This window comes from Nomascus leucogenys, chromosome 6 (assembly GCF_006542625.1).
Source record: "Nomascus leucogenys isolate Asia chromosome 6, Asia_NLE_v1, whole genome shotgun sequence".
Classification (NCBI taxonomy): Eukaryota; Metazoa; Chordata; class Mammalia; order Primates; family Hylobatidae; genus Nomascus; species Nomascus leucogenys.
In genome coordinates, this window is record NC_044386.1 from 60707998 (window position 1) to 60730101 (window position 22104).

The 22104-nt window shown below is 45.1% G+C and overlaps 1 protein-coding gene and 1 long non-coding RNA gene across 3 annotated transcripts in view; one reads left to right on the top strand and one right to left on the bottom strand.

Moving 5' to 3' along the window:
* Nucleotides 1-12932, bottom strand: part of RAD51 (RAD51 recombinase) — a 32393-nt gene extending 19461 nt beyond the window's left edge. Inside the window, exons 1-4 of one of the 2 annotated variants that reach the window (XM_003266739.4) lie at nt 12636-12932; nt 9520-9608; nt 7187-7324; nt 778-895 (exon numbers count right to left, since the gene is read on the bottom strand). In XM_003266739.4, the coding sequence (XP_003266787.1) occupies nt 778-895; nt 7187-7324; nt 9520-9606 (343 nt within the window). In that variant the 5' untranslated portion in view covers nt 9607-9608; nt 12636-12932. The remainder of the gene's footprint in view (nt 1-777; nt 896-7186; nt 7325-9519; nt 9609-12635) is intronic. The other variant, XM_003266738.4, reaches the window with a different exon arrangement.
* Nucleotides 12933-12953: 21 nt separating this feature from the next.
* On the top strand, nt 12954-14320 carry LOC100607604. Its single transcript, XR_001115941.1, has 2 exons — nt 12954-13049; nt 13266-14320. It is a non-coding gene; the product is annotated as an uncharacterized LOC100607604 (long non-coding RNA).
* Nucleotides 14321-22104: the final 7784 nt, after the last annotated feature.

Consider the following 22104-nt stretch of genomic DNA (forward strand, 5'->3'; position numbering starts at 1 on the left):
AGCAGAGGTTGCAGTGAGCTGAGACCATGCCACTGCACTCCAGCCTGGGTGACAGAGTGAGACCCTGTCTCAAAAAATAAATAATAAGGTCAAAAGCTTTATAGTTTTCCCTGAAGTCCTGAAGATTAGTGTGTACACAATGAGTAGTATTCAAACATGGAATGTTTTAACCAGTCATCAGGTTTTCAACCTTGTGGTAGAGTAGGTTATAATTATAGTTGCTTCCTTAAGCAAAAGCTTACTCTCTTAATGCAATATTAAATGGAGACTAAATTAGTTAATTTGCAGGTAAGTTTAGTATTTTATAAATAAGGTCCTACCTTGCAGCAGTCTTACCTCTTCAATGTGGATACTTCCTTTATCTCTCTTTTTTTTGAGACAGAGTTTTGCATGTCACCCAGACTGGAGTGCAGTGGCACAATTTTGGCTCACAGCAACCTGTCTTCCGGGTTCAAGTGATTCTCCTGCCTTTGCCTCCCGAGTAGGCATGTGCACCTACAGGCATTACAGGCATATGCCACCATGCCCAGCTAATTTTGTATTTTTAATGGGTTTCCATGTTGGCTGGGCTGGTCTGGAACTCCCAACCTCAGGTGATCTGCCCACCTCCGCCTCCCAAAGTGCTGAGATTACAGGCATAAGCCACTGCATCTGGCCTTCCTCTATCTCTTTATCATTATCTAACAAGGAAATGCTACACAAATATTTCAGTTTTGTTTTATAACCTGGAAGCTTTCCTAACTAGAGTTCACAACACAGGATAAAGGATTACTACACCTTGAAGCAGTTTGTCAAGCTCTTTGGAGCCAGTAGTAATCTGTATGATCTCTGACCGCCTTTGGTGGAATTCAGTTGCAGTGGTGAAACCCATTGGAACTAATTTAGCTGCCTCAGCCTGGGAAAAATAAGAAATGTTAAATCAACAAAATAATATTCCTTACCACAGTGATCTTGATGGCAAAAAAATATAAAGAAAAAAGAAATATTAGTAAAACAAGGTGTGCAATGGGAAGAGAAAATATCTAATAAAATTACCAAGATGATTTCTCTTTAGAAAGTCATAAAAAAGGATAATCTAATTCAGAGATTCCATGAAGATCAATTTTTAAATTGCCAATTCAAGTTAATATATTAATATAGTTTTTTTTTTTTTTTTTTTTTTTGAGATGGAGTCTCGCTCTGTCGCCCAGGCTGGAGTGCAGTGGCGCAGTCTCGGCTCACTGCAAGCTCTGCCTCCCAGGTTCACGCCATTCTCCTGCCTCAGCCTCTCCGAGTAGCTGGGACTACAGGCGCCCGCCACTACGCCCGGCTAATTTTTTTGTATTTTTAGTAGAGACGGGGTTTCACTGTGGTCTCGATCTCCTGACCTCGTGATCCGCCCGCCTCGGCCTCCCAAAGTGCTGGGATTACAGGCGTGAGCCACCCTGCCCGGCAATATAGTTTTAAAAACTATTATAGATCCGGCCGGGTGTGGTGGCTCACGCCTGTAATCCCAGCACTTTGGGAGGCCGAGGCGGGCAGATCACAAGGTCAGGAGATTGAGACCATCCTGGCTAACATGGTGAAACCCCATCTCTACTAAAAAAATACAAAAAATTAGTCGGGCGTGGTGGCAGGTGTCTGTAGTCCCAGCTACTCGGGAGGCTGAGAGAGGAGAAAGCCATGAACCTGGGAGGCAGAGCTTGCAGTGAGCCGAGATCGTGCCACTGTACTCCAGCTTGAGCAACAGAGCAAGACTCTGTCTCAAAAAAAAAAAAAAAAAAAAAAAACAAAACTATTATAGATCCATACATATGTGTTTTGCCCAATTTATGACAAAAATGACAATACAGTACACCTTCATTTCCTGCTCCATCAACCGCAGACTGTATTCCTTAACTTCCTACTATGTAAAAATGAGGACATTTGCCCTTCAATCTTTTCTCTCTCCATGGCTACTTCCCCACCTCTATCAGCTGTACCTTTCCTTTCATGTTGTCTGGCTGAGAACATTCACATTCTATTTTGTAATTACAGATAAGTGTTCTATAATAGCGCTATGGGTTGATTCTAAAATTGAAAAGTAAGTGCATTCACAAATATGCAAAAATAAAGCAACACACTCCTAAATAAGCAACAAATCAAAGAAGAAATGACAAGGGAAATCAGAAAATATTTTTGCAATGAATGAAAATGAAGATATACCAAAACTTATGGACTCCAACAAAAGCAGTGCTTAGAGAGAAATTCATAGGTATAAACAGCTATATTAGAAAAGAAGGCTAGGTGCGGTGGCTCATGCCTGTAATCCCAGCACTTTGGGAGGCTGAGGTGGGACGACTGCTGGAGGCCAGGAGTTTGAGACCAGCCTGAGTAACAAAGCAGGACCCTGGCTCTAAAAATGTTTTAAAATTAGCAGGGTGGCTGGGTGTGGTGGCTCACCTCTGTAATCCCAGGGGAGGCTGAGGTGGGCAGATCACAAGGTCAGGAGTTCAAGACCAGCCTGACCAACATGGTGCAACCTCCTCTCTACTAAAAATACAAAAATTAGCCGGGCGTGGTGGCACGCGCCTGTAGTCCCAGCTACTCGGGAGGCTGAGGCGGAAGAATCACTTGAATCTGGGAGGTGGAGGTTGCAGTGAGCCGAGATTGCACCACTGCACTCCAGCCTAAGAAACACAGTGAGACTCCATCTCAAAAAAAAAAAAAAAAATTAGCAAGGCATGGCTGGGCACGGTGGCTTACGACTGAATCCCAGCACTTTGGGAGGGTGAGGTGGGCAGATCACCAAGTCAGGAGTTCAAGACCAGCCTGTCCAATATGGTGAAACCCCATCTCTACTAAAAATACAAAAATTAGCTGGGTGTGGTGGCGTGCGCCTGTAGTCCCAGCTACTCAGGAGGCTGAAACAGGAGAATTGCTTGAACCCGGGCGGCGGAGGTTGCAGTGAGCCGAGATCACGCCACTGCACTCCAGCCTGGGCAACAGAGCGAGACTCCGTCAGGAAAAAAAAAAAAAAAAAAAAGGCCTGGTGCCGTGGCTCACAACTGTAATCCCAGCACTTTGGGAGGCCGAGGCAGGCAGATCAGGAGGTCAGGAGATCAAGACCATCCTGGCTAACATGGTGAAACCCTGTCTCTACTAAAAATTAGCTGGGCGCGGTGGCACGCGCCTGTAATCCCAGCCACTCGGGAGGCTGAGGCAGGAGAATTGCTTGAACCCAAGAGGCAGAGGCTGCAGTGAGCAGAGATCACGCCACTGCACTCCAGCCTGGGCACAGAGGGAGACTCCATCTCAAATAAAATAAAATAAAATAATAAAATAAAATACATAAAGTAAAGTGAAATAAAGTAAAAAAGTAAAGTAAAGTAAAATAAAATAAAATAAAATAAATAGCAGGGCATGGTGGGACGTGCCTGTGGTCCTAGTTACCTGGGAGGCTGAGGCAGAAGGTTTGTTTGAGCCAAGAGTTGGAGGCTGCAGTGAGCTATGATCGCACCACTGCACTCCAACGTAAGTGACAGAACAAGACTCTGTCTCTAAAAATAAAAAAGATAAATCATAACCTAACCTTCCAAAGAAAAGCAAACAAAACAAAGCAAGCAGAAGGATGGAAATAATACAGGTTAGGGTAGAAACTATTAAGTAGAGGACAGAATAATAGAGAAAAATCAATGAAACCAAAAGCTGGTTCTTTGAAAACATCAACAAAATTGACAAACTTTTAGCTGCATTGCCCGAGAAAAAAAGAGAAAAGACTCAAATTACTAAAATCAAGAATGAGAGGGGACATTACTACTGACTTTATGTAAGTAAAAAGTAGTAGTATAAGGAAACCCTGTGAGCAACTCTACGTCAACAAGTTAGGTAACTTAGATGAAATAAGCAAATTCTTAGAAAGATAAACTACCAAAACTCACTTAAGAAGAAAATCTAAATAGACCCGTAGAAAGTAAAAAGATTAAACTTTTATAATTTTAAAATTTCCCATGAAGAAAAAAAAATCGTCCAGGAGCCGTGGCTCACGCTTGTAATCCCAGCATTTTGGGAGGCCGAGGCGGGCGGATCACGAGGTCAGGAGATCGAGACCACGGTGAAACCCCGTCTCTACTAAAAATACAAAAAAATTAGCCAGGCGTGGTGACGGGCGCCTGTAGTCCCAGCTACTCGGAGAGGCTGAGGCGGGAGAATGGCGTGAACCCGGGAGGCGGAGCTTGCAGTGAGCCGAGATTGCACCACTGCACTCCAGCCTGGGCGACAGAGCGAGACTCCGTCTCAAAAAAGAAAAAAAAAATCAGGCCGGGCGCGGTGGCTCAAGCCTGTAATCCCAGCACTTTGGGAGGCCGAGGCGGGCGGATCACGAGGTCAGGAGATCGAGACCATCCTGGCTAACAGGGTGAAACCCCGTCTCTACTAAAAATACAAAAAATTAGCCGGGTGTGTTGGCGGGCGCCTGTAGTCCCAGCTACTCGGGAGGCTGAGGCAGGAGAATGGCGTGAACCCGGGAGGCGGAGCTTGCAGTGAGCCGAGATCGCGCCACTGCACTCCAGCCTGGGGCACAGAGCAAGACTCCGTCTCAAAAAAAAAAAAAAAAAAAAAAAAAAGAAAAAAAAATCAACAAATAGCTGAAAAATCAACAAAAGTTTATTCTCTAAACTTTTCTATATACTTAATATTTCATTTAAAAATTCATTGCAGGGTCAGGTGCAGTGGCTCACGCCTGTAATCCCAGCACTTTGGGATACTGAGATGGGCGGATTACCTGAGGCCAGGATTTTGAGACCAGCCTGGCCAATTCATATACTCACTGTCATTTCAGTGCAACAAACATGTACTAGACACTTACTCTGTATGAAACATAGTCCCAAGGACTCTGAAGGATATGGAGAAAAAGAAGAGCTGATTCTTGCCTTCACAGAGCTTTTAACTTAATCAGGAAGATAAACTATACAAAATAACTATAGTACAAGTAGATGTGATGGGTAATATGAGAAGTACTAACAAAAAAGCCATGGGAGCTCAAGGAATATAGACTACTTCCCTTGGTGAAAAACAGGAGAAGATATTAGCAAAGACGAAACTGGTAGAAATGGTCAGGCTCGTGGCATGTGCCTGTAGTCCCAGCTACTCAGGAGGCTGAGGAGAATTCCTTGAGCCCAGGAGTTTGAAGCTGCAGTGAGCTTTGATCATGCCATTGCACTCCAGCCTGGGCAACAGAGTGAGACTTTTTTTTTTTTTCTTTAAAAAAAAAAAAAAGGTGGGCGCAGTAGCTAGTGCCTATAATTTCAGCACTTTGGGAGGCTGAAGCGGGCAGATTGCTTGAGGGCAGGGGTTTGGGACCAGCCTGGGCAACATGGTGAAACCCCGTCTCAACTGAAAATACAAAAATTAGCCAAGTGTGGTGGTGGGAGCCTGTAATCCCAGCTACTTGGGAGGCTGAGGCAAGAGAATCACTTGAACCCGGGAGGCAGAGGTTGCAGTGAGCAGAGCCAAAATTGCACCATTGCGCTCCAGCCTGGGTGACAGAGCGAGACTCTGCCTCAAAAAAAAAAAAAAAAAAAAAAAAAAAAAAAAAAAAAAAAAGGGAAAACAAACAATACAATCATAATCTTTACTGGCCAGAAACTAAGAACATAAAATATTGAAAAGTAAAGACACATAAGTCTGCCGGGCGCGGTGGCTCACGCTTGTAATCCCAGCACTTTGGGAGGCCGAGGCGGGCGGATCACGAGGTCAGGAGATCGAGACCACGGTGAAACCCCGTCTCTACTAAAAAATACAAAAAATTAGCCGGGCGTGGTGGCGGGCGCCTGTAGTCCCAGCTACTCGGAGAGGCTGAGGCAGGAGAATGGTGTGAACCCGGGAGGCGGAGCTTGCAGTGAGCCGAGATTGCGCCACTGCACTCCAGCCTGGGCGACAGAGCGAGACTCCGTCTCAAAAAAAAAAAAAAAAAAAAAAAAAAAAAAAAAAAAAAAGACACATAAGTCTATACCATATTGCATCTCAAATCATGTATTCTAGGTTTGCATTTTTGTGTTCATAGAAACAGAGAAGTGACTTGATTTCTGAAACCAAGATCTCACAAGGCAAAAAGAAAAGATCCTGTCAGCATTTGTTCATTCACAAAAACTGATGCCCAAAAAGCGAAAACACAATGACTTTAGGGACCCCTACTGGCTTAGTCAATATGACAATCTTTTAACGAAAGTACTGTTAGGGACTCAGAACTCTTATTTCCAATTAAGCAAGCAACCACTTCAACAAATATTCATTTATTTGAGTAATCCAATAAATGTATCTAACGCTAACAGTAATCGATACATGAAAATACAATTTTATAAATAAATATTTGCGGTGGGGTGCAGTGGCTCATGCCTGTAATCCCAGCACTTTAGGAGGCTGAGGTGGGCAGATCACAAGGTCAGAAGATCGAGACCACCCTGGCCAACATGGTGAAACCCTGTCTCTAATAAAAACACAAAAATTAGCTGGGTGTGGTGGCACATACCTGTAGTCCCAGCTACTCAGGAGGCTGAGGCAGGAGAATCACTTGAACCTGAGAGGCGGAGGCTGCAGTAGACCAAGATCACGCTACTGCACGCCAGCCTGGCAACAGAGCGAGACTCAGTCTCAAAAAAAAAAAAAAAAAAAAAAAAATTCTGCTTTATACTTATAAAAACTTCAAGGGTAAAAGGGTAAAGGCAATAAAACTGTGTAACTATATAAACACTGAGGGAATAGGTTCATAGAACAAAATGTAACCATGGGGAAGTATGTATGTTAAAGAACTATATGAAGCTAGAAAAATAAATAGGCCAGGCACAGTAGCTCACACCTATAATCCCAGCACTTTGGGAGGCTGAGGTAGGTGAATCGCCTGAGCTCAGGGGTTTGAGACTACTCCGGCATGGTGACATGTGCCTGTAGTGTAGTCCCAGCTAGTTGGGAAGCTGAGGTGGGAGGATTGCTTGAGCTTGGGAGGTGAAGGTTGCAGTGAGCTGAGATGGCACCACTGCACTCCACCCTGTGTGACAGAGCGAGAACCTGTCTCAAAGAAAAAAAAAGAAAAGAAAACAGGTAACGGTCACCCCTGGAAAGGAGAATGAGATGACAGAAGAACGAGACATAGAAGGAAGAAGTCTTTCGCTACATTCCCTTTTGTATTATTCCCACTAATGCCTCCCTACGTTAAGTAAGCTGTACTTACCAGAATTTTATCAGCTTTGGCTTCACTAATTCCCTTAATATTTATTAGCTCCTTCTTTGGTGCATAAGCAACAGCCTCCACAGTATGGAATCCAGCTTCTTCTAATTTCTTCACATCATTGGCATTTATGCCACACTGCTGCAAATGAAGAAATTTAAGCTTTAGTTCTCTAATCTAACACAGATGTTATGTGTCCTACATACTTCACAGAAGTGCTTGAAGACTTGTAATACAACTGTCCCTTGAAATCCTGGGGTGGGGAGATGGGAAGTTGGTTCCAGGACCCCCAGCAGGTAACAAATCCAACAATGCTCAAGTCCCCTATATAAAATGGCGTATTACCTGCATATAACCTATGTACATCCTCCTGTATACTTTTTTTTTTGATATGTAGTTGATTGAATTTTTGATACACAGTTTGTTGAATTTGCTGATACAGAATCCGGAGATACAGAGAGCCTACTGTATTATATGCAAAAGCTGAAAAATGAGCCCTATATATGAGGTACTTAATAACAAATTAACAATCTTTCCATTATCAAAATCAATAATTTTAAACTAGCACTATGCCATGTACATTAAAAAGAACTCCTATTAGCAATTGGAATTAAAAAGTAACTCCCAACCTTTTTTTGTGACCCTAAATGATCTCTGAGACCTTGGGCCCTACAAGACCACTTTAAGACGGTGTTGCTCAACACTTTCCACATCAAGCACACATAAAAAACGGTATTTTTACACTATGGTAGGGTAAATAGATAAGGCTGCTCAGAATGTAAAGAGCACTATCTTGGCCTATCAATACCCTTTTTGTTGAACAATGACTGGAAAGCTCTGCTCTAACAACTGACATTAACAGTGAGGAAAACTACTTTTTGTCAGGGACTTTTATACCTCTTCTCAAAACAAACCACCCAAAGACACCTCTTTCTTCCTATATTCAAGTCAGCTTTGGTTTCATTAGCCACCAAAACCATGACTTCTGGGAAAACATGAGTTAGTAGGTGAATGTGGGTGTATTCAGGGGTTGGGAGAATTTAGAAGAGGGGAGAGATTAGTTTGCCAACATAAGCCATGTCTGCTATTAATATTTAAGCAATATGCATGTATAAGGATGCTCATGGCACCAGAAGTTATGACTCTGAACTTTCAAATGTTTATCACAAATTCATTTAAGTAACTTCTAGAGTCTTTTTTTTTTAATTAGCTTTTTGCACTCCTAACTTCTAGAGTCTTGAAGATTAGTCAGAGATGGGAAATATGAAAACAAGAGACAGAAGAATCAAGTCTTTCTCTGCTTTCCTCCTACTTAGCCCAAATCAGCTGCACTCACAGGGCAGTCTCTATACAATGGACAGAAAGAGTGTAAGGCCTCAGCTCTGGTGCTTAATGTTCTTGTGCAGAATCCTGAATTGGAGCTTGTCTCTTATACCATAACACCACCACACCCTTCCCTCTGCCAATGACAGCTGACAGCACAAATCTAGGTCAATGGAGAGAAGGTGCTTCCCTGTCTTCCTTGCATAACTGGCCCAGGCCACTATAATTCCCAGAACAGCACTTTCATACTTAGTGCAAATAGCACAGGATGCTTTGGCCAGGCATGGTGGCTCATGCCTGTAATCCTAGCAGTTTGGGACGCTAAGGCAGGTGGATTGCTTGAGGCCAGGAGTTCAAGACCAAACTGGACAACACAGTTAAGACCCATTTCTTAAAAAACAAACCAAAAAACAGCACAGGCTGGGTGCAGTGGCTCATGCCTGTAATCCCAGCACTTTGGGAGACCAAAGAGGGTGGATCACCTGAGGTCAGGAGTTCGAGACTAGCCTGACCAACATGGAGAAACCCTGTCTATACTAAAAATATAAAATTAGCTGGGCGTGGTGGCTCATGCCTGTAATTCCAGCTACTTGGGAGGCTGAGGCAGGAGAATCGCTTGAACCTGGGAGGCAGAGGTTGCAGTGAGCCGAGATCACGCCATTGCACTCCAGCCTGGGCAACAAGAGCAAAACTCCATCAAAACAAACAAACAAACAAAAAAACTAGCACAGAGATTCCACCATGGGATCCTAGGCCTTAGTTTCTGACAGTCCAGCTCTCAGAAATAAAAGTGATAAAGTAGGAAGAGAATTGTTGACAAAGGAAGAGGCCCTGCCAGACATATTTAGCAACGATCTGCAGCCTTTCCACAGGATTATTGACAACACTTCTGAAAAGTCTAATTTGGGTCTTGACCTTGGTAGTAAACCTATATTTTATGTAAAGGTTGTAATACCTTCCACTAGGTAGAAGAATCTAGTATATAATTCCAAAATTAGCAACTAACCACATACCTCTAACCGTGAAATGGGTTGTGGGCCAAAGCTTTCTTCTTCCACTGAAGTATCTGCATTTGCTTCAAGCTGCATCTGCATTGCCATTACTGTAAAATACAAATGCTTATCAGTATAAACACTAGAGAAATAAGGTGCATCTCTCTCCCCATCTTCTATCTAGCTAGTTCTATCAAAAAGACTTTAGGAAGAGCCAAGGCCATTCTCTTATTGCGCCTCTCCGTTCTCCTGCTTTATATTCCTTCAGTGTAAGGGCCAAGTTTTACTTATTTTTATATACCCCATTATACATTATAAATGTGTTTGCAGACAAATACTGCATGATCTCACTTATATGTAGAATCTAAAAAAGTTGATCTTGGCGGGGCGCAGTGGCTCATGCCTGTAATCCCAGCACTTTGGGAGGCCAAGGGGGGCGGATCACGAGATCAGGAGATTGAGACCATCCCGGCCAACATGCGAAACCCTGTCCCTACTAAAAATACAAATATTAGCAGGGTGTGGTGGCGCACACCTGTAGTCCCAGCTACTCGGGAGGCTGAGGCAGGAGAATGGCTTCAACCCGGAAGACAGAGATTGCAGTAAGCCAAGATCGCACCACTGTACTCCAGCCTCATGACAGAGAGAGACTGCGTCTCAAAAAAAAAAAAAAAAAAAAAAAGGTCCATCTCATACAAGGAACAAACGAAGAGTGGTAACCAGAGACTGAGGAGAACGCAGCCGTTGCAGGGGGTGGCAGGAAGGAGAGAGGTTGGTCAACAGGCACAAAGTTTCAGTTAGATAGGAGGAATAAGTTCTAGGGTTCTATTTCACAGTAGGGTGACTACAGTAAACACTAATGTAATGTATACTTCAAAATAGCCAGAAGAGAGTACTTTGAATGTTCTCATCACAAAGAGAGATGACAAGTGTTTAACTGATGGATATGCTGATTACCCTGATTTGATCATTCATTATATAATGTATATGCGTATTGAAATATCATCTTGTATCTCATAAATATGTACAATCATCTGTCAAAAACAAAGTAAAACTTATTATTTTCACAACCTTGGGACAGAAACAGATTTCTTGAAACTGGATACATAGTGCACTAGCCAAAAAGGAAAAGACTGAAAACTGAACTACATTTAAATTCAGCACTTCTACTGGGCACTGTGGCTCACGCCTGTAATCCCAGCACTTTGGGAGGCCAAGGCAGGCAGATCACCTGAGTTCAGGAGTTCGAGACCAGCCTGACCAACATGGAGAAATCCTGTCTCTACTAAAGAAAAATACAAAATTAAATGGGCGTGGTGGCACATGCCTGTAATCCCAGCTACTCAGGAGGCTGAGGCAGGAGAATCGCTTGAATCCGGGAGGCGGAGGTTGCCGTGAGCCAAGATCGTGCCATTGCACTCTGGCCTGGGCAACAAGAGCGAAACTCTGTCTCAAAAGGAAAAATAAATAAACAAAAAAAAAAAAAAAAAAAATTCAGCACTTCTATTCATCAAAGGACACCACTGACAGAATGACAAGTCAAACCACAGTAGAGGAGAAAACATTTAGCACAAACATAACTGAGGGCGGATAACCAGTATATAAAGAACTTCACATCAGTAAGAAAAAGACAATTCAACAGAAAAATAGGCAAGAGATTTGAACAAGCATGTAAGATATCAAAATGGGCAAAAACTACGAACAAATGTTCAACATCATTAGTAATCAGGAAAATTAAAATCACGTTGAGACATTACTGTGTAACCAGCAGAATAGTTAAAATTTAAAAGGCTGAAAAATATCGTGTTGGCAAGCATGTGAAACAACGAAACACTCAACACTCCTGATGTATTTTTACATAAAATTCAAAAACAAGCAACATTAGTTAATCTCATTAGAAACCAGTACAGCAGTTACCACTGTAAAAAGAGGGGAAAATATTAAATACTACACAAGGAAGTCTTCTGAGGACCATTCTATTAAGTGGTGATTACGTGGGTGTATATTCATTTTGTCTTGCTCTATTGCCCAGGTGGGAGGGCAGTGGCCTGATCATGGCTCACTGCAGCTTATACCTCCCACGCTAGATCCTCCCTTCTCAGCCTCCTAAATAGCTGGGCTTACAGGTGCACGCCACCATGGCTGGCTAGTTTTTCCTATTTGTAAAGATGCGGGTCTCACTATCTTGACCAGGCTGTTCTCGAACTCTTGGGCTCAATCGTCCTCCCGCCTCCACGTCCCACAGTGCTGGGACTACAGACGTGAGACACTACGCCCGGCCAGTATATTTTGTAATAATTCACGGAGTTGTATACAGTTGTGAATGTGAATTTTTCTACACGTATACTACATTTCGCTTTAGAAGTTTAAAAAAAAAAAAAAAACAGGGGCCAGGTGCGGTGGCTCACGCCTGTAATCCCAGCACTTTGGGAGGCAGAGGCGGGTGGATAACCTGAGGTCAGAAGTTCGAGACCAGCCTGACCAACATGGTGAAACCCCGTCTCTACTAAAAATACAAAAATCAGCCGGGCGTGGTGGCGGGAGCCTGTAATCCCAGCTCCTCGGGAGGCTGAGGTAGGAGAATCGCTTGAACCCGGGAGGCGGAGGTTGCACTGAGCCGAGATGGCGCCACTACACTCCAGCCTGCGCGAAAGAGCGAGACTCCATCTCAAAAAAAAAGTTTTAAGAAAACGAAACCTCACTTCAGATCATTCTCTAGGCATCATGTGAATGGTTTTCCGCATTAGATGACGAAAATACTGTTTTGGCAATTGGAGATTGGTACTTTCTAAGCACGGTGTAATGGAAAGACAGACCAGGAATCCGGAAGCCCCGGCTGTGATATTCAACAGCTGTGGCTACACCGCTCTGATCTCGGACTTCTCGCTCGAACCTATAAAATGGGTGTTGCCTATAAAGGCTCTAATGTTTCTCCTCTAGTTCTAAAGACTGGGGTCCACTTGTGTTTTCGCCCCAGCAGCTAAGGGTCGGTCGGGCGCGGACACGCCCTGCCACGTCCGGGTTTCACTCTGCGCGCGGAGGCCCCACCTGCCGCTGAGCACTGGACCGGCCAGGACCCAGGTGGGCGAGGACGAGCCGCGGCTCTGGAGGGCCCAGCCTGCGCCTCACACACTCACCTCGGTCCGCAGCGCTCCCCTCTCCAGCAGGCCGCGCGCTCCAACTTCACCCCGCGGGCGTGGCACGCGCCCGACCCGCGCGGCCCCCAACGCCCCTGGCTTACGCTCCACTTCTCTACTTGCTTGCCCCAGCCTTCTGCGCACAACCCAGATGAGTTTCGGCTCCCAGCCGCACGCCTCGGGAAGCGCCGCACTCTCCTTAGGGCGAGGTCTCTGGCCGCTGCGCGCGCTCCGCCGGCGGCTTTCAGAATTCCCGCCAAACCCTCTCGCCCAGGGTCACGCCCGCGTCGGCGTAACGTATCCCCGCCTCCTGGATCCGCCTTCTCCCCGCTTCCGCCCTGCGCGCTAACCCAAGACGGGAGCTCGAGAGCTTGATCTTGCGGGAGTTTACAGACTGCCCTCTTCCCTTTTTGCGTAAGGACTAATTCAAACTTTATGCCGGGGGCGGTGGCTCACGCGTGTAGTCCCAGCTGCTCGGGAGGCCGAGGCGAGAGGATCGTCTGAGCCTAGGAGTTCGAGGCCAACCACGGCAATGCCCCTACTCCTACCCCAGTCCCTCGCGGGTGGGGCGAGGGGTTTCAGGGGGCGGTAGGGGAAGACTTATCCGAGTTGCCGTCTTCTGTTTACCAGCTCGAAGACCACAACTCCCAAGAGGTAATGCGTTGGCCCGGGACTACATCCCCCGACATGCACCGCCGGCGGGTCCGCGAGTTCCCACCTTCACCCCAGCTGGACTATTAGCGGGGGCCTTAGCGCTCTTGTGGTTTGTTTCGGCAGTATCTGAACGTCAGCTTTTGGCACTTCTGGTCGCTCTGAGCCTCTGACTCACATTCCTGGAGCCAGGTGCTTTCCAGGCCTCATGGAGGTGGAGGAGCTGAGGAAGCTCGAGAAGATGGATAGAAGTGGGAAATGGAGCTAGCGGAGGGGAGAGGGAAATGGCTGGAATATTCGTCAATCTGTGGGGCTTTACTGGAGATTTGCAGGACTTTAGAGGAAGGGGGCATTGAATTTCATAACCTAAGCCGTATCGTGGTTTACCAGAAAGTTTTGACCCGTGATTCCGGTTTTAAAGGCTGAGTAGGGCCGGGCGCGGTGGTTCACGCCAGTAATCCCAGCAGTTTAGGAGGCCAAGGCAGGCGGATCACCTGAGGTCAGGAGTTGGAGATAAACCTGGCCAACATGGTGAAACCTCGTCTTTAGTAAAAAATACAAAAATTAGCCAGGTTTGGTGGCACATGCCTGTAATCCCAGCTACTCGAAAGGCTGAGGCAGGAGAATCGCATGAACCCAGGAGGAGAAGGTTGCAGCGAACCGAGAGCTTGCCACTGTACTCCAGCCTGGGCGACAGAGCAAGACTGTGTCAAAACAACACCCCAAGCTAGCTGAGTAGGGTTTCTTGGGCGAAGTGGAAGACATTATAAGCAAATAGGGTAGTATGGGCATGGAAACGAACTACGTGATTAAAGATTAGTATTATCTGGCGAGGGAGGAAAAGTGCCAGAGCAAGTGCCGCAACTGGAGGGTTACATTTAGTTCAGGATATGAAGAGGCTTAAGATCATATAAGGCCTGCACGGTGGCTCACACCTGTAATCCCAGCACTTTGGGAAGCCAAGGTCGGGGAGGATCCCTTGAGCTCAGGAGTTGGAGACCAGCCTGGGCAACACAGTGGGACCCCATATCTCAGAAAAAAATAAGCTGGGCGTGGTGGCTTGTGCCTGTGGTCTCAGCTATCCCGGAGCCTGAGGTGGGAGGACTGCTTGAGCTCAGGACGTCAAGGCTGCAGTGAGCTATGATGGGCCACTGCACTCCAGCCTGGGCTACAGAGTGAGACCTTGTCCCAAAAAACAAGCGACAACAACAAAACATGTAAGGAGAGGCCAGGAGCGGTGGCTCAAGCCTGTAATCCCAGCACTTTGGGAGGCCAAGGTGGGCGGATCATGAGGTCAGGAGTTCAAGACCAGCCTGGCCAAGATGGCAAAACACCATCTCTACTAAAACTACAAAAATTAGCCGGGCGTGGTGGCGCATGCCTGTAATCCTAGCTACTTGGGAGGCTGAGGCAGAGAATTGCTTGAACCTGGGAGGTGAAGGTTGCAGTGAGCTGAGATCACGCCTCTGCACTCCAGCCTGGGCAACGGAGCAAGACTCCGTCTCAAAAAAAAAAAAAAAAAAAAAAGGGGTAAGGAGCTTTGGTCTCTAGGTACTGAAGAAATCATTGAAGTTTTTGAGAAGACAAGTCATTTGGTTAGATCTAGTTCCCCTCCACTTACTAATTTATTTTTATTTATTTAGTTAGTTAGTTTAGATGGAGTCTTGCTCTGTTGCCCAGGCTGGAGTGCAGGGACATGATATCAGCTCACTGCAACCCCACCTCCCGGATTCAAGCGAGTCTCCCTGCCTCAGCCTCCCAAGTAACTGGGATTACAGGTGCCCGCCACCATGCCTAGCTAATTTTTTGTATTTTTAGTAGAGACAGGGTTTCACCATGTTGGCCAGGCTAGTCTCGAACTCCTGACCTCAGGTGATACGCCTACCTTGGCCTCCCAAAGTGCTGGGATTACAGGTGTGAACCACTGCGCCTGGCCTTATTTTTTTATTTTTGAGACAGCATCTCGCTCTGTTCAAGTTGGCCTTGAACTCCTGGCCTCAAGTGATCCTCCCACCTTGGCCTCCCAAAGTGTTGGGATTACAGGTGTGAACCATTGCAATGGCCTTATTACTACTTTATATTTGTGGAGTGCTTTAAAGTTGACAAAAGTTTTTAGTTAATCCTCACACTATTACCTTGTGGCGCTGAAGAACAGATTTCAGGAGAGTGAAAGTGAAGACACCAAAAAGGAAGTTCTTGCAATATTTCAGGCAAGAGATGAAGATTTGGATTAGATTCCAATTCTACCTTTTTGGCACCAGGGAGCTGTTTTGTGAAAGACAATTTTCCACAGGGCTCGGGGGGGTGGGCATGAGGCAGAGGATGGTTTCGGAATGAAACTGTTGCACCTCAAGATCATCAATTAGATTTCCATAAGGAGTGTGCAGTCTAGATTCCTCACAGGTGCAGTTCAAAATAGGTTTTGAGTTCCTGTGAGAATCTAATGCTCTCCCTGATCTGACAGGAGGCAGAGCTCAGGCAGTAATGCTTGCTTGCCAGCTGCTTACCTCCTGCTGTGCAGCCCAGTTCCTAACAGGCCACAGGTCTGTGTTGGGGTCCCCTGAATTAGAAGAATGACAGAGAGAACAGACTCAGGCAGCTTTCTGGATGTAGAAACCACCTAACTTAGTGATTATAGATAGTACCCGTGATAATAGTGAACTTTCTTCCATATCAAAGTTACACACCTTTGCCTCCGGTTCTTCCCACACCCTTAGAGCATCTGCAAACCTACAGCCCTCCTCCTAGCTGACTGTAGTCACATGACTTTTACCTTTCTGGCCACCAGTTATACCAGCAGTGTTCATCTGGCCCAAATCGGCCAATCATTTTCCTGCTCCTGGAAAATTAGACTTGGGTTTTATATTCAAGTCTGACCTCAGGAATTTATGGGGCAAAGTACACAGATAGATGTGTGTGAATGTCAAATCAGAGAAGGCACATCTGCAGAAAGATTAAGAAATTGATGTCAGGCACGGTGGCTCAAGCCTGTAATCCCAGCACTTTGGGAGGCTGAGGCAGGTGGATCACCTGAGGTCAGGAGTTTGAGACCAGCCTGACCAACATGGTGAAACCCCGTCTCTACTAAAAATACAAACATTAGCCAGGCGAGGTGGTGCATGCCTGTAATCCCAGCTATGCAGGAGGCCGAGGCAAGAGAATCACTTGAAACCGGGAGGCAGAGGTTGCAGTGAGCCGAGATCATGCCACTGCACTCCAGCCTGGACGACAGAGCAAGACTCTGTCTCAAAAAAAAGAAAGAAAGAAATTGAGATACTAAGGAGAGAGTCAAAGATAGATAAACCATTTGAATTCTGACTCCTTTCCAGATCGCCTTTCCAGTTTCTCAGAAGCCTAGCAGTACTTACTCCTCCTGCTCTTGGGTTCTTTTTTACTTTTGTTTTGTTTTTGTTTTTTTTTGAGACGGAGTCTCGCTTTGTCGCCCAGGCTGGAGTGCAGTGGCGCAATCTCGGCTCACTGCAAGCTCCGCCTCCCGGGTTCACGCCATTCTCCTGCCTCAGCCTCTCCGAGTAGCTGGGACTACAGGCGCCCGCCACCACGCCCGGCTAATTTTTTGTATTTTTAGTAGAGACGGGGTTTCACCGTGGTCTCGATCTCCTGACCTCGTGATCCGCCCGCCTCAGCCTTCCAAAGTGCTGGGATTACAAGCGTGAGCCACCGTGCCCGGCTGTTTTTTTTGTTTTTTGTTTTTTTTTAAATAAACCTTGATGTCTTAAGGATTAATGCTCTTGAGTTATGAGATATCCCTACATTCCAATAAATCTCCCTTCCATTTTTATTGATTAAACTAGTTTGAGTAGTTTCTGTTCCTTTCTTCCAAAACAACCCACTGAGAACTTGGAAATAAGGCAAACTAGATTTCCCTCTAATAGTTAAATTGGCAGTCTCTGAGAATATTTATAAATGTGTTAATTGAAAAATTTTGGAGTGTAGTGGCTCACACTTGTAATCCTAGTGCATTGAGAGGCTGAGGCGAGAGGACCATTTGAGTCCAGGAGTTAGAGACTAGTCTGGGCAATGTAGTGAGACCCCCCCCTCCCAACTCTACAAAAAAAATTTTTTTTTTTTGAGGCAGGAGAATGGCGTGAACCCGGGAGGCGGAGCTTGCAGTGAGCCGAGATCGCGCCCCTGCACTCCAGCCTGGGCAACAGCTAGACTCTGTCTCAAAAAAAATTTTTTTTTGTTTTTTTATTTTGAGACGGAGTCTTGCTCTGTCGCCAGGCTGGAGTGCAGTGGTGAGATCTGGGCTTGCTGCAACCTCGGCCTCCCAGGTTCAAGTGATACTCCTGCCTCAGCCTCCTGAGTAGCTGGGAGTACAGGCGCATGCCACCACGCCTGGCTCATTTTTTGTATTTTTAGTAGAGATGGAGTTTCACCATGTTGGCCAGGATGGTCTCGAACTCCAGACCTCATGATCCGCCCACCTCAGCCTTCCAAAGTGCTGGGATTACAGGCATGAGCCACCGCACTTAGCCAAAAAAACCTTTTTTTTTTTTAAATTAGCCAGGTGTGGTGATGCACACTTGTAGTCCTAGCTATCTGGGAAGCTGAGGAGGGAAGATTGCTTGAGCCCAGGAGTTCAAGGTTACAGTGAGCTATGATTGCACCTTGCACCACTGCACTCCAGTCTGGGTGAAAGAGTGAAACTTTGTCTCAAAAAAAAAAAGTATAAATGTATATATATAGATATATATACACACACACACATATATATGTATTCTTTATATATAAGGTGATGTGTATCAAGTGATCTAATCTGCTCCTAATTCACCTCCTCTAGTATGCTTACAAAATGAGAGTCCTGGAATAGCAGACATGCATTGTAAATAAATGAACATCTTTCTACAAGTATGTTTCCCCAAGGTTCAACTGAATGTAGTTTGCTATGACTTCTTAAAATTCAATCAATTTCACATCCATTAAACGTATAAGTACCGTAATCCAGTTTTCCTAGGAAAACTAATCCCAGCTGAACCTTGGGAAAAATACCTCTGTGTTAAACATATATACATGATAGATTTTAAATGTTTTCACCACAAAAAATGTTAAGTACGTGAGGTGATGGATTTGTTAACTCAGAAGCAGGCACACCAAATCACAATGGGTCTGATTCAATCCTCCCTGATGGCAATGGAGACCCATCTAACTAATCCCACTTGTAATTTTTCTCCTTACAGACCTAAAAATCTCACCATTTCTATTAGCCTGAAAATAACATCCCTCTGTTCTCTTCCTCCTTCAGCACTGAATCTCACTTACACTAGGTTTTATTTAATGATTCTCCTCCTTATACTTTGTCTCACCAGTTTCCTCTCACACTTATTTACCTGCTACACAAAATTATTCTTATTGGGCTTACGTGCCTTTTCCTCCACTTACTCGACCTCTCACCTGGATTGATGCTCCTGCAGAAATCTACAATAACGATAGTGTATGGATGCCTGGAGCTACAGATGACCATTGTCCTGCTCAACCAGGAGAAGAAGGCACTACATTTAATGTTATCATGGGTTATAAATAACCCCCTCTGTGCCTCGAACATGCACCTGGTTGTATCCATCTAGAAACTCAAGTCTGGGCTGCTTATCTTCCCGAGATATCAGCTACAGAGGAACCGGGACATTTGGTCTCTGGCCTCTCCCTTTCTCCTTTAAAACAAACGAAAGGGGGAGTAATGGGAGATACCCCATACTTTCAGTAGCCTCCAGGCATTCCCTTCCGCCAGAGGAGCAATCGTTTTTTAAATAGCCCTTTAGCGCCCAGTCTGTTACTAAACCGTATGAATCATTTTTTAATATTACTGCATGTGAGTTAACACAGTCTTCCCAAATTGAAGTTTTAGATGGGCCCTCAAAATTTTTAAGGCATGGTTTTCCTGCAGGTTTATATTGGAAGTATGGGGTCCCTGACTTCCACAACAGTGGCCTACACTGCCTTTCAAGTTTACCTAGGCCTCCAAAGCACTTTAGCCTGTGAGGCTTGCCAGAACTTGGGTTCCAGCTCCTGGAATGGACAGTTTCCCTCTGGCTAGGGTTGATCTAATGCTGCCTCTAGGTTACTGGCTGAGTTCTGCCCTGTATGGCTTTCTGCTGTGCCAGGGCAGCACTGAGTTCAAATGCAGAGTCTCACAATCATTGTATTCTTCCTCCCCCAGGAGCACCCATTCTCTACACCAATTGGCCACTGCCAGGGGATGAAGAGGGATGATGTCGACAATTCAAGACTGTATTTCTTACCCTCTTCAGTGCCTGTTTCCTTAATATGATAATAAACCAGGTACTGCAATCACTCGATTTTTGGTTCTTATGAAGGTGCTTGTTTAATGTAGTTGTTCAATTTGATATTTCTGTTGGAGGGATGACTGCTGGAGGCTTCTATTAAGCCATCTTGCTCTGCCTTCTTGCAACACATAAAATTCAACACTTTTGTGCAACTGTAAGTTCAAATGTTTGTAATTTTATTTATTTCATTTTTTTCTTTGAGATGAAGTCTCCCTCTGTTACCCAGGCTGGAGTGCAGTGGCACGATCTCGGCTCATTGCAACCTCTACCTCCTGGGTTCAAGCAATTCTCCTGACTCATCCTCCCAAGTAGCTGGGATTACAGATGCCCGCCACCATGTCTTGCTAACTTTTTTTTTCTTTTTTTGAGACGGAGTCTCGCTCTGTCACCCAGGCTGGAGTGCAGTGGCGCAATCTCGGCTCACTGCAAGCTCCGCCTCCCGGGTTCACACCATTCTCCTGCCTCAGCCTCTCCGAGTAGCTGGGACTACAGGCGCCCGCCACCACGCCCGGCTAATTTTTTTGTATTTTTAGTAGAGAGGGGGTTTCACCGTGGTCTCGATCTCCTGACCTCGTGATCCGCCCGCCTCGGCCTCCCAAAGTGCTGGGATTACAAGCGTGAGCCACCGCGCCCGGCCATCTAACTTTTGCACATTTAGTAGACATGGCGTTTTGCCATGTTGCCCAGGCTGGTCTTGAACTCCTGACTTCAAGTGATCCACCTGTCTCAGCCTCCCAAAGTGCTGGGATTACAGGTGAGAGTCACTGCTCCCTGCTGCAAATTTCTTATTAAATGTGTTTGAAAAATTTTAGAATTTCTATAAGTAATGTTTAGAATTACAACCATTTGGGCTGGGTGCGGTGGCTCATGCCTGTAATCCCAGCACTTATTTTATTTCTTATCAGAACGAGAATCATCATTCTACTTTGCATAGGAGGTTTAGCTCATTCTTTCCCTTAAAATGGGAAGATAAAGGCATTACCCCCGCCAAGGCCTCATATGATACTCCCCATTCTGACCTGGAACACCCAGAACTTTGGAAATTGGCTATTGCCATGTCTGGACTGCAAGTATGGGAAGCGGAAACTATTCTGCCTGTTGTCCACACTACTATCCTCCTCTCTCAGTATCAACGTAGATCCAGACATTCTGCTTTACCTACCTCCAACCTGACTGTTCCCATACAGAGTTGTGTTAAGCCTCCTTACATGCTGTTAGTGGGATATATCAAAATTTGGACGAACAGTCAAACTGTCCAATGCATTAATTGTCATTTATACACTTCTATTAACTCCCATTTTGACTCCAGGAAAAGTGTAATGTTGGTGCGAGCTCAAGAAGGAATCTGGATTCTGGTAACTTTGCCCAGACCTTGGGAATCCTCACCTTCAATACATTTAGTTAATGAAGTGTTACAGCGAATTCTAAAAAGATCTAAGAGATTTGTTTTCACTTTAATCGCTGTTATCATGGGTCTAATTACAGTCACTGCAATGGCCACCACTGCCGGAATGGCATTACACCAATCCATTCAAACGGCTCATTTTGTTAATGATTGGCAAGCCAATTCCATCCAAATGTGGAATTCTCAACAAGGCATTGATCAAAAATTGGCAAATCAAATTAGTGATTTAAGACAGTCTGTTATTTGGCTTGGAGATCAGGTAGTGAGTCTCAAGCATCACATGCAAATGCAGTGCGACTGGAATACTTCGGATTTCTGCATCACCCCATATTCCTATAACGAGACTGATCATTCATGGGAAATGGTCAAATGACACCTGGGTAGGGAGGATAATTTATCATTGGACATAACTAAATTAAAGAAACAAATTTTTGAAGCCTCTCAAGCTCACTTATCCATTGTGCCTGGAGCTGAGGCGTTAGGTCAGGTGGCAGAAAATCTTTCTGGATTAAACCCCACGACTTGGATTAAGTCTATTGGCGGCTCCACTATAGTAAATTTTGGAATTATGTTTCTCTGTTTAATCGGCTTGTTTTTAGTGTGCCAGACCAGTCAAAGAATCCTGCGTCAAAATTGAGAGAATGAACAAGCCTTCATCACCATGGCACATTTATATAAAAAGAAAGGGAGAGATGTTGCAGGAAGTCAGGGGCCCCAAACAGAAGGACCAGCTGAAGCCATGGCAGAAGAACATAAATTGTGAAGATTTCATGGGCATTTATTAGTTCCCCAAATTAATACTTTTATAATTTCTTATGCCTGTCTTTACTGCAGTCTCTGAACATAAATTGTGAAAATTTCATGGACACTTATCACTTCCCCAATCAATACCCTTGTGATTTCCTATGCCTGTCTTTACTTTAATCTCTTAATCCCATCATCTTCATAAGCTGAGTAGGATGTATGTCGCCTCAGGACCCTGTGATGATTATGTTAACTGCACAAATTGTTTGTGGAGCATGTGCGTTTGAACAATATGAAATCTGGGCACCTTGAAAAAAGAACAGGATGGCCGGGCGCGGTAGCTCACGCCTGTAATCCCAGCACTTTG